General features: G+C 40.2%; 1 protein-coding gene across 6 annotated transcripts in view; it reads left to right on the top strand.

Moving 5' to 3' along the window:
• Positions 1-12,029, top strand: part of PTPRG (protein tyrosine phosphatase receptor type G) — a 719,983-nt gene that overhangs the window by 496,007 nt on the left and 211,947 nt on the right. For all 6 annotated transcript variants that reach the window (XM_045496941.1, XM_045496940.1, XM_045496944.1 and 3 more), the window contains one exon: positions 2,992-3,087. In XM_045496941.1, the coding sequence (XP_045352897.1) occupies positions 2,992-3,087 (96 nt within the window). The remainder of the gene's footprint in view (positions 1-2,991; positions 3,088-12,029) is intronic.

Consider the following 12,029-nt stretch of genomic DNA (forward strand, 5'->3'; position numbering starts at 1 on the left):
AGTATTGTACCAATGTGAAATTTGCTAATTTGAATAATTATACTGTGCTTATATAAGAGAGTGTCCTTATTCTTAGAAATTATACACTTAAGTATTTAGTGGTAAAGGGGCATATTTCTCTCAGTTACCACCCAGTGATTCATAAAAAGAAACTGTGTATCTATGTGCGCACACACAGAGAGAAAGGGATGCATAATTGGTGCTGGTAAAGGCTGTGTGGAACAGTTTGTAGATCTCTCTGTTGCCAGATTTTCTGGATCTTTTCCTTCAGTTTATGTGTGCCATGATTCTTCAGCAAGACGACTGATGCACTAAGCATGCCTTAGATTCACTTTATTAGGAAGCACACACTGGGGAGTAGGCTCTGGGGATGGCTTTTGGGAGCAGATACGGAAAGCCGATGGGCTACTCAGGATATTTATCTGCTGGCCCAACACCTTCCAAAGATATTCGTGGGAGATAGTTTTCCAGCTTCCACCCAAATTTGTCTCAACAAGAACAACACAACATTTTAAAGTCCAGTTCACTCAGCAAAGCTTCATCCACTTATTACTCTCGTATTTAACATAGTTTCCAAAGTTAACATAATTCAAGAGACCACAACTTGAGAGAAATAGCAAGGAAAATTGATATTTCAGAATTCTGCTACTGTTCTCTTTATGAGACATTTTATTATCCTGATGGGTGGAGGCATGACTCAAAGACATTTTCTGAAAATGAATTTCCTCACCCGGTCGTAAATGAAAATGCCCTTGAAGAGGTCTTAAAGTATTTTGTATCAGACACTATTCAGGTGATGCATTAAACAATTCCACCCCTGCTCATGGGCTGTAGAATAAGAACAACTTCTGTGAACTTACTTAATTTGAGGGCCCGACTTTTGAAAGGAAAATGAAGTGTATTTTCTGAATGTACTTGTGTACCAAGTTTCTTTCTTGGGTTAGTAGCATTGCGCATGAAACCATTCACCTAGTAATAGACTGTTTTAGTCTGCAACTCACTGAATGGATTTTTCTCCACGTAAACGCATGATGTCTAAAACAGTCCAAACCTAAAGGCAACACGTTTGTTAAGAGGCCACCAGAATGGGTGAGAATTCACAGTGTAAAAATAATTTGCTGTAAGGAAGAAAATCCTCCAAAGGAATCTACCCATCTTTCTTTCATCCATTTAGGTGCCTGACTTTCCCAAGAATGTATCCTGATTGGGCTACCTTATTTTACCTTTGAGAACAGAAATGTCTCCTTATTCTTAACATCTTAGGTAATTCAGGCAACATGGCTCTGTTTACCTTCGACCTATATGTCAGCTAGTTTTTCTAGTTTTCTGACTTAGCTTCCCCTCTGGGAATTCATCATTCAGCATCATATTTCCAAACTCCATCTGGGTGTAACCACACCCACATAATGGACATCTCCACATTCTATCGTGGAGAATAGCATTGCGTCATTTGGAAAAGTGGAAACATAGAGGTCACAGCAGAGAGCTAATGAGTGATGTAGGAGGTCTGATTTTCTGTAAGGAGTAGGATCATTCCAGAATTAGTGGAATGACATTCTTATTAGAAATTTTAAGATGTCTGTCGAATGTTAACTTTAAAATGTGATGATAGGGGCGCCTGGGTGGCGCAGTCGGTTAAGCGTCCGACTTCAGCCAGGTCACGATCTCGCGGTCCGTGAGTTCGAGCCCCGTGTCGGGCTCTGGGCTGATGGCTCAGAGCCTGGAGCCTGTTTCCGATTCTGTGTCTCCCTCTCTCTCTGCCCCTCCCCCGTTCATGCTCTGTCTCTCTCTGTCCCAAAAATAAAAATAAACGTTGAAAAAAAAATTTTTTTTAATGTGATGATATTGGTGGTGATGATGATGATGATGATAGTGATTGGCTGAGCAGAGAGATGAGGTCTAGGCATGGGGCTACTATATACTACACATTGACTCATTTGTCCCCCACCTCCCCCCTACCAATGGTAAATTTTGATTCCATAGATGAAGAAGCTGATGCTTTGAAATAAGACTGTTTGTCTGAGGTCTCACAGACAAGTAAATGAAGAAGCTAGAATTGGAACCCAAATCTGTTCTTTTTTATCATACATGTAGTCTTTCAAGAACATTCTATGGTCCGTTTTCCTTCTCTGAGTTGTATTAAATATCAAGGAGTGTTCAAGCATTAAGATGATAGAAGGATTTTGAGTTGATCTGTCTGTGTTCTGCTTTTTGAATAAGAAACTCTAACTAGATGTAAGAGAAGGATTTAAGGTTGAAAGGAGAGCGCTTGGATTTTACACTCTTCCTCTGATGTTTAATCTTAGCCAGGTTCACGTCAACTTTCTGAAGCTCTGTTTCTTCATCTGTAACTGAGGGTAGTCATTTCTGCCCTGTCTTCATAGAGGTTATCAAATGACCTAAGTGAAATAATGTATGGTACAATTTTGCAAGCTGTAAAAATGTAACGCATTATTATCACCATCATTATGTTTCTTGTGGATTCGCTGAAATATTCCATTTGGGCTATTTATCAAAGCCACTGAGAGACCCCTTCAAATTCGTCTGAAAGAGTATTGCTTATAAAGATGTGCCCATTTAAGCATTTGTAATTTTAATGTGTATATGGAATGAATCTCACAGGCGCACTTTTTTTTTTTTTTTTTTTTAACTTCAGGATGTTTCAGTTCGTTAAAATTTTGCTTCCTAATAGGGAACTTTCACCATGACATGAAAATCAGGCAATCAGAAGGTGTCAGTGTTATTTGCTTTGGGTAGCATGAAGACACTATAGCTATGTGAGAAGACGTGTGCTTGTATGGTATGTAGGGGTAAAATGATCTGACGCGTGGGGTTTGCTCTCAGATACTTTAGCAAAGAAAAAATACAGATAGATGGACACATTTGGCAAAATCTTAAGAAGTGAGGAATCTGGGTACCTTGTGCTATTCTGTCTACTTTCATGTACGTTTGAAATTTGTCCTAATACATATTTCAATTGTTCTTTTACAGATGCAGATTTTCTTTTATAATCCAGATGACTTTGACAGCTTTCAAACCGCAATTTCTGAAAACAGAATAATCGGAGCCATGGCCATATTTTTTCAAGTAAGCTAACGGTGGTTCAAGTACTTGAACCAGAGAGTTCTCTGAGTATTTTTTTTTTAATTCGCCGAATTGTTCTATGTTTAATGAATGCATCTGTTTTCTCGTTTGCACCTGTCTAAATGAAAGATATTTCATATTGTCTAATGTGTGATTTAAAATGTAAATAAGTATGTTTAGAAACATAATGAAAATTTTTGCATGAATTATTCTGATTTTATTGCTACTTGACTGGCGCACAGATTGAAGAACACATTTATCATCTAAGTTACTTCACTGCTGAAGCGTTTTGAACAGGTTCCTTCAGCATGTTAAGAGACTGATGTTAAAAAAAAAAGGTGATTTTCTTTGGAGCAACTTTTAACTTGACATTACTTACAAGTAGATTAATAAATAGCATCAGTCACTTCTCTGAAGAGACCCCTTCTCTTTCCCTCCCCCAAATCCCCATGGTAACTAAAGTTTTCCCTGAGACCATTTCCAAATTAGTACAATCATGAACCCACATGCTTTCTTTTTTTGTTGTTTGTATTGAGCGTTCCTAATTCATGTGCTGCTTCCACAGCGAGAAGCCACAGTTTGCATCCTTCCATAGATAAGGCCATCCAGGCTTTTTAATAAGTCACATCAAATTAAAGTAGTGTTAACCATCAAGTGTCTTAAAAAAGTAGCTGAGAGATGTGGCGCTTTTTTGTGTGGAAAGTAACCTGAGTAGTAGGTATGTGACTTGTCCTTCCGTCTTAACATTTGCCTGAAGACCACATACCAGTGTTTCTTCCATCAGTGAGTCATTGTTGGACAATGTCTTTCTGACAACTCAAAGGGATGTGGGAGACATCAGAACCTTTTCCACCATGGGTCTTTAACCCCTGCCTTAAAGGGGCAAGCTTCTTTGTCTTTGAGAAAGAGCCAGTCTTGTTTGGAATATATTAATTTCACTACTCTTTTTAGCTTGTGACCCATGATGGACAGTTTTGCCCACTGCTGTCTCTCCCTCTTAACCACCCTCTCTCCCTTTCCTTTCTTGGGTAAAGGCCTCAAATGGGAGATTATATGTGAGAAATTGAAAAACTTAATATTCTGCTTCAACCTCAGAAACAGTGAGCGTGGTGGTCATTAGGGTTGGTTATGGCACTGTTTTTCAAACTGTGGGTTCTGACCTAGCAATGGGCCATGAAATAATTTCAGCAAATCCTGCCAGCAGTTTTAAAATAATGAAACAGAATAGAAAAAAAATAAATCAGAAAATATCAGAGTGTATGACACATAGTAAGGGTAAATATTTCTGTAGAGCTTTTTTTTTTGGTAGAACCTTTTTTTAAGTTGTTTCCACACAGAGAGGCATAGTGGGTATGTACTTGGTAATGTTATTAAACATACTTCTTACGGTGGCTCATGGTCAAATATTTTGGAAGTTGTCTGTTTATGTATTTGCTTGGTAACTCTTGTTCTTCCACACATCTCTTTTCTATGATTACTTTCATAAACCACAGGTGAGCATAGTGTTTTAGGAGCTCACTCACTGGAGTCAAAACTCTTTGCTTTTGGGGCACCTCGGTGGCTTAGTTGGTTAAGCATCCACCTCTTGATTTCAGCTCAGGTCATGATCTCATGGTTGATGAGTTCAAGCCCCACATTGAGCTCTGTGCTGATAGCACTGAGTCTGCTTGGGATTCTCTCCCTCTCTCTCTGTCCCTTCCCTCCCCTGCTCTCAAAATAAACAAACATTTAGGGGAAAAAATAATAAAAAAAACTATTTGCTTTTGAGTCCCTTCTCTTCTACTTAACAGGTGCATAACGGTGATAGAGTTATTTAAACTTTCCAACCTCAGTATTCTTTTTTTACTTGCATTTTTATATGTTTTTATTTATTTCTTTTGACTTCCAGTAGCGTGATAGATAGTTCTCCATCCCCTCACCTTCAATCTGAAGATGTCCTCAGGTCTAAAATGGGCCTCTTGTAGACAGCAAATAGATGGGTCTTGTTTTTTTATCCATTCTGATATCCTATGTCTTTTGATGGGAGCATTTAGTCCATTTACATTCAGTGTTATTATTGAAAGATATGGGTTTAGAGACATTGTGTTATCTGTAGGTTTCATGCTTGTAGTGATGTCTCTGGTACTTTGTGGTCCTTGCAACATTTTCCTCACAGAATCCCCCTTAGGAGCTCTTGTAGGGCTGGTTTAGTGGTGATGAATTCCTTCAGTTTTTGTTTGGGAAAACCTTAATCTCTCCTTCTATTCTGAATGACAGGCTTGCTGGGTAAAGGATTCTTGGCTGCATATTTTTTTCTGTTCATCACGTTGAAGATTTCCTGCCATTCCTTTCTGGCCTGCCCAGTTTCAGTAGATAGGTCTGTGACTACCCTTATGTGTCTACCTTTGTATGTTAAGGCCTGTTTGTCCCTAGCTGCTTTCAGAATTCTCTTTTTATCTTTGTATTTTGCCAGTTTCGCTAGGATATGTCGTGTGGAAGATTGATTCAAGTTACGTCTGAAGGGAGCTCTCTGTGCCTCCTGGATTCCAATGTCTGTTTCCTTCCCCAGATTGGGGAAGTTCTCAGCTATGATTTGTTCAAGTACACCTTCAGCTCCTTTCTCTCTCTTCTTCTGGAATTCCTATGATGTGGATATTGTTCCATTTGATTGAAGCATTTAGTTCTCTAATTCTCCCCTCGTGATCCAGGATTTTTTTTATCTCTCTTTTTCTCAGCATCCTCTTTTTCCATGATTTTATCTTCTAATTCACCTTTTCTCCCCTCTGCCTCTTCAATCTGCGCTGTGGCCACCTCCATTTTATTTTGCACCTCATTTATAGCATTTTTTATCTCCTCATGACTAATTTTTAGTTCCTTGATCTCTGCAGCAACATAGTCTCTGCTGTCTTTTATGCTTTTTTCAAGCCCAGTGATTAATCTTATGACTATTATTCTAAATTCTTGTTCCATTATATTGCTTATATCTGTTTTGATCAATTCTTTAGCTGTCATTTCTTCTTGTAATTTCTTTTGAGGAGAATTCTTCTGTTTCATCATTTTGGCTACTTTTCTGTCACTTATGCGTTTTGAAAGCTTGTTGTGTGCTCTGCACCTGCGATCACTGCTATATTAAAGAGGGTGATACACTGTCCGGGGCCTGGCCCATCAGGAGGTGTTTTTTGGGAAAGTGTTACTTGCTCTCCCTTGTTGTGACTTTGGTTATTTTATTTCCCTACTCGCAGTGATGTTTTGGACCCTCCACCAGGTGTGCTCTGATTTTTTCCTTGAAGTAGCCCTATGGCCTGTCAGATTGTCCCAGTGTATCCCTGGTAGTGACTCAGTCTCCTTTCCTCCCAGCCTCTTAGAGTTCAAAGCCCTTTGGCTTTAGCCCTTCTTTGTTTGAGAGATAGCAGAAGTTCAGATTCCCCTACTTCTTCATTATGTTGGCCTCTCTCTGTTTTTATTTATTTTTGAGACAGAGAGACACAGAGCATGAGCAGGGAAGGGGTAGAGAGAGGGGGAGACACAGAATCTGAAGTAGGCTTCAGGCTCTGAGCTGTCAGCACAGAGCCCGATGCGGGGCTCAAACTCACAGATTGTGAGATCATGACCTGAGCTGAAGTTGGGTGCTTAACTGACTGAGCCACCCAGGTGCCCCCCACCCCCCACCCAACCTCAGTATTCTTATCTGTGAAATGAAGATAGCAACTTCTACACCATCAAGATTAAAGTAGTCATTAAATGAAGCCCCTAACGTGGGTCCTGGCACATAGTAGACATTTGATCGATGCCAAATAAAACATGTATCCATAGCCATGCAATTCTTTATCTGTGGGATGGAGACCTATGGTGTATGTGTCTTCTTTGCGTGAACAGAAGTCTATTTTGGGCACTGCCCTGTGGGCAGGTCACTGGCATCTAAACCATGATTGGTTTGCCTTCCACAATACTTGAGGTCACTTGAGCCATTTTTAAACAATACCCACTTCCATGGTTAATCCCTTGTTTTCTGTTATTGTCCTCTTGGCATGCTGTTTTTCTTGTAGTTGAACCTCTACTCCTATAGCCTCACCGTCAGATCTACCCTCTCCTCCTTCTCTGTCATGGCCACTCATGCCCAGCCCAACCAGGTCCTACTTTATAGGTCACCTTCCTTGGAGGAAAACAGATTTTAAAAATGTTTTTATGAGTTCTGAAAGAACCAGTTCACAATATGTGCTACCCAATAGCTTTCTATTTTTCTAGCTCTGTTAACTCTTGTGAAATGTGAGACCAATTGGAGTCTTAGGCAGGCAAAGCACATTGGTATACAAACCAGCAAAATGCTTCAGTGTGAAATCTAGGGTTTGAATTGTTAAATTATTTCTAGGACATGACTACTACTTTACGCACAAAGATATACTTTCTCTGATAAGTCCTCTTCAAAATTTTGGCTTGCTGCCCTGTGTACACAAAATACAGGATGGATAATATAAAATAGAACAGAAATTTTATTTAGAGACCAGCTGTGTTGAGCTGCTTCCTTTGTTTTCCTTTTAAGCCACAGATGCATTTATACATTGCAGCTAACACTACGTTGAGCAGTGGAGAGGAGAGTATTATTATTACTTTAATTTGGCCGTCTAATTAGATTCCATACTTTGAGATCATTGTAGTTTGCATCTTTCTATAAGAATGTTAAATTGGGGGGCCACCTTCGTGGGTCAGTTGGTTAAACGTGTGACTTCAGCTCAGATCATGATCTCAGGGGTCGTGGATTCAAGTTCCAAATAGGGCTCTGTACTGACGGCTTGGAGTCAGGAGCCTGCTTCGGAGTCTGTGTCTCCCTCTCTCTCTGTCCCTCTCTCTCCATCTCTCTCTCTCTCTCCCTCTCCCTCTCTCTCTCAGAAACGAATAAACATTAAGAAATTTTTAAAAAATGAATGTTAAATTGGGGAGTTTGGTATTTTCCCCCCAAGTAGTCAGATAAATCTTGATATATATTTTCAAGTTCAAGCCTGGGATCTCACATTTTGTTATTGAAAAAGTATTTGTCATCTGTTCAGCACAGATTCAGTGCCAGGAAGGGCATTAGTTGCTACATTAGCTACAATAAATGCGATCAGCTCCTGCCCACTAGGACCTCACTGTCACAGTCGCATGTGATAATGGCTAGAAAGAGGTGAGTGGAGAAACTCTTCCATTTGTAAAGAGGCTGTATGCTGACTTAGTGCTTATAAACGCACATATTAATTGTCCAGAGTGACATGACGTGAATGACAAGTGCAGGTCTAGGCGAGGCTCCTAGTTCCACGTAGATGGTATAGCCTTGATGTTAGCTCACTCCGTACGCTAGAATAATTTTCTTATGGATTCAAATTGTTGTTATCTTTGTTTCTTTTTCCTTCCTTATTATGTGCCTGTTATTCTGAGTAATTTCAGCTCTCCCACCGCCTTTGCCGTGATTGGATATTATGAAGTTCATAATGTTTCCAAAACACTGAAACAAGCACGGACCTGGTGGGCACATGGCTGACCAAGGGACCTTAGGTTGGCTGAGACTAGAGGTTGCCTGCAGGTGCGCCTCTTGTAGCTCACAGGCATGATTGTTGAACCTACAGCGTGTTTATAGTTCTTCAGTTAAATATGGCAGATATTACATAAAATGCCCTGATGATGTGGCAGTAATCAAGATGTGAGTAGTGGCTGGCTGTCTGCTCTGGAGGGGGCATACATTCCCATTGCAACACAATCTCCAGTCAATCTCCTCATGATTTCATGTCAACATGATCTTAAGATCACGACCCCATCCTGAACCCCGGTAACCTTGAATGGTGGCTGACATCTTTTGATTACAGACAGAGTTGAAGGTCACTCTCAATGCTGAAAGACGGTGAGCCATGTCTCCCCCAAGTGCTTTGTATGAACACCACTGCGGGAAGGAAGGTTCACTTCCATGCAGGGGAAAGGATGAATCATGGCAGCCACGTACGCTTGTGTACATTTGAGCCCACATGTTCTAGATGGTACATTCATTTCATCGCCACTGGTGAGTAATGTATCTAGAGGAGAGAACACCTTTTTTCTAGTTCACACACACCTTTGGATCAACAGCCCTCTAGCAGATCTCGGGGCACGGCAGGACGGTAGGTTGTTGAAAGGCTTTTTTAGATACATTAATTAGAATAAGAAATTGGCAAGAGATGGAGATATGTGTTGATAAACCACTAAAGGGAATAAGTGCTTGTGTAGCTAATTTATGTCAGTACAAAAATTAAAATAATTGTTTTCTGTTTGTTGAAGTAGAACCTCTACTATTCTTTGCTGTTAGCTTGATACGAACTCCTGTAAAAATATAAAATACCAAATGTCATTAAAATACTCCTTCAAAATATTCTGTTTTTCTGATAACAATCTACATAGCTTTTCTGTTTAAAGAAAGAAATATGAAAAGCTTATGTTGACAGGAAAGTTGAAATATCCGTGGAATGATTAGAAAATTTGTAGAAGGATGCTTTACTTTGAAAGCAAGGCACGAAAGAATTTGATTGGCTCCAGCTTAAGTTTATTGAGTAGAGAGTACCAGGTGCTCAGAATGACTTTACCCCAACTTGGCCTGTATTTTTTAAGACCAAGAAATCTTCTGTCATCCCTGGTGGAATTGGTATTTCTTTCAATATGTCTCTTCACTGTTTGTCATTGAACACTTCCCTCCATTCCTGTCAGAATCCAAGTGGCTTCTGTCTGTACAGCCTTCTCAATGGCTTTCCATCTGATGCCCATACAAAGTTGGTATCCCCAAGCTTTTTTGTAGTTTTGATTATTGTAGGTTTGCACGTTTGATTGTGTTTTTCTCCAGGAAGCACACCATTATTGTCGAATTTACCATTTGGGGGGAACGTCTCTTTTGTTTTACTGCCTAGTTGCCATTGTTATTGGAATGCCTAAAATTTTATTTGTATGTCCTGATTCCCTTGAACTGTGGAATTATAAACACATGATTTTTAGAAGAGCGTCTACATGTAGAAACTCTCTTAACGTGATGTTCTTGCCAGCCTCCTTGCGAGACTTTTTAGGGCCTATAGTCTCTTCTGAATCTTTGCATCAGACGCAAAGATGTAAAATTTTTATTATGCCTGTATCCAAAGGTCCAGTCAATGGCATATGCCTTGTACATTTAAGAAATAAATAAATTGCATCCCGATTTATTTATGGTTCTTTTTGACAACCTATCTTCAACAACCTTGTTGAGATTTCTTTATTTAAGGTTTCATTTTTGCTCCTCCTGGGAAAGTTCAGCCCCCTTGGGCCAGTATTTTCTTTTTCTGTTTCTATTTCCATTTCTACCCAGAATATAATCCCAGTCATTTGGTTTTCCCCGACGTCTCCAGTTCTGTCGTTTGCTCCTTCTTAATTTCTGCCCTTACTTCATTGTTGAAAGCCAACTTCAAAACTCAAACGTTTCACAAGTTGCTAACCCATTCTTTATATCATGTCGGTGGTACAGACTGCTTAATTATATTCCTCCATCTGGAGAGGCTGAGTAATTAAATGAAATGGCAGCACCTGGGATTATTTATAGACCTTGAGAAGGCAGGAGGAGTTCTTGATGACTCATCTGTCTAGGGCCTGGAAGGAAGGCCTTTTCTCCACTTCCCTGCATTTTGCCTTCCCTCCCCCACCACAGGTAGATGTGATACGTCTGTCCTTCCTTTAACCTGCTGTTTCTTTTAGCATTCCATCTTGCATTAAAACTGTTATTTTACTTTCTCCTGTCTATACTGTGAGATCATTGAGGACTGGGAGTCTTCACTTGCTCATCACTGCATCTCTTGCAGATGACTAGCACTGTGGGTTGGTTGTGCAAATACTTCACCGAATGCGGTGGAGACACACGGGCTCTATAGTCTTGAATGCAAAGGAACAACCCATAGCCTGTGAGCTGAGGAGTATCAGAAACAGGCACTAGGAGACATAGGACCTGAGAATACTAGAATGTAAACTCTTTGAGACTGAGGTCCATGTCCTGGTCCTGTTCTGTTTGTACCCCACCACCCACCTTTGCCTCACCCTCACCCCAGTGTCTTGACCTCAGTTACCGTTCAGGAAATACACACTGAGTAGGACTAAGTTATGTGACACCTCTCGGGGTCCTACCACAACATCAGTCATTTGGGTTTTTTGAAAGAGCATATCTAGGTGGTTGTGTAAGCTTCACCTAAAAGGGTGTGTGGTTACATAGAGGTTTAAGACCATCTCTTGAGATGGTCAAGGACATGAACATGAAGGCTATGAGTCTCCTGATTCACTGAGGTTGGTAACCCTCTGAGAATGGTCACCTGGGGCTCCATTGGGTCCAACATACTATCAGAGGAATGTATCTCCATTTATGCCCATGGTTGTGAAAAGGCAACAGGGCTTTACAAATTTTAAAGTGCCATTCAGTGGCCTCAAAGGAGTGTTTTAGTGCCAAGAATATTGGGATGTATCTGTATGAGAGAATGTTTTTTTATAAGATCTCCTACCAGAATGCTTTTACCTCAGTAGAAGGTGGATGGAGAAGCTTTTGTGGATTATTTTACTATATTTCTTTCTGGCTTGCCTCTGACTGTTTCTTATTTATAGCCTCCCTACGGTCTCTTTGTGACGTTGATGAGTTAGTGTGTGTGTGTGCACGCGCACACGCGTGTGCATCAGGGCACCTATGTACACATTTCTTTGAGTTTCTTGCTCTTGCTCTTCTTTGCATGTGTGTGTTTTTCTTCCTCTGTCCCTCCTTTCTCCTTCAGATTCCTTAAGTGAACAAAATGTCATATTTTCTCATTTATTTATTCATGCCCTCATTTGCTAACTCATTTGTTCATTCTGCAATATTTATTAAGCACCTTCTCTGTGTCTTTCTCTATGAAAATTGTCAATGTATCCTCAGATTTCTAGCCTGCCCTTAGAGTAGCTGGGGAACTGTAGGTTTTTAGGAGTTTGCCTTT

Source organism: Leopardus geoffroyi, chromosome A2, assembly GCF_018350155.1.
Source record: "Leopardus geoffroyi isolate Oge1 chromosome A2, O.geoffroyi_Oge1_pat1.0, whole genome shotgun sequence".
Taxonomy (NCBI): Eukaryota; Metazoa; Chordata; class Mammalia; order Carnivora; family Felidae; genus Leopardus; species Leopardus geoffroyi.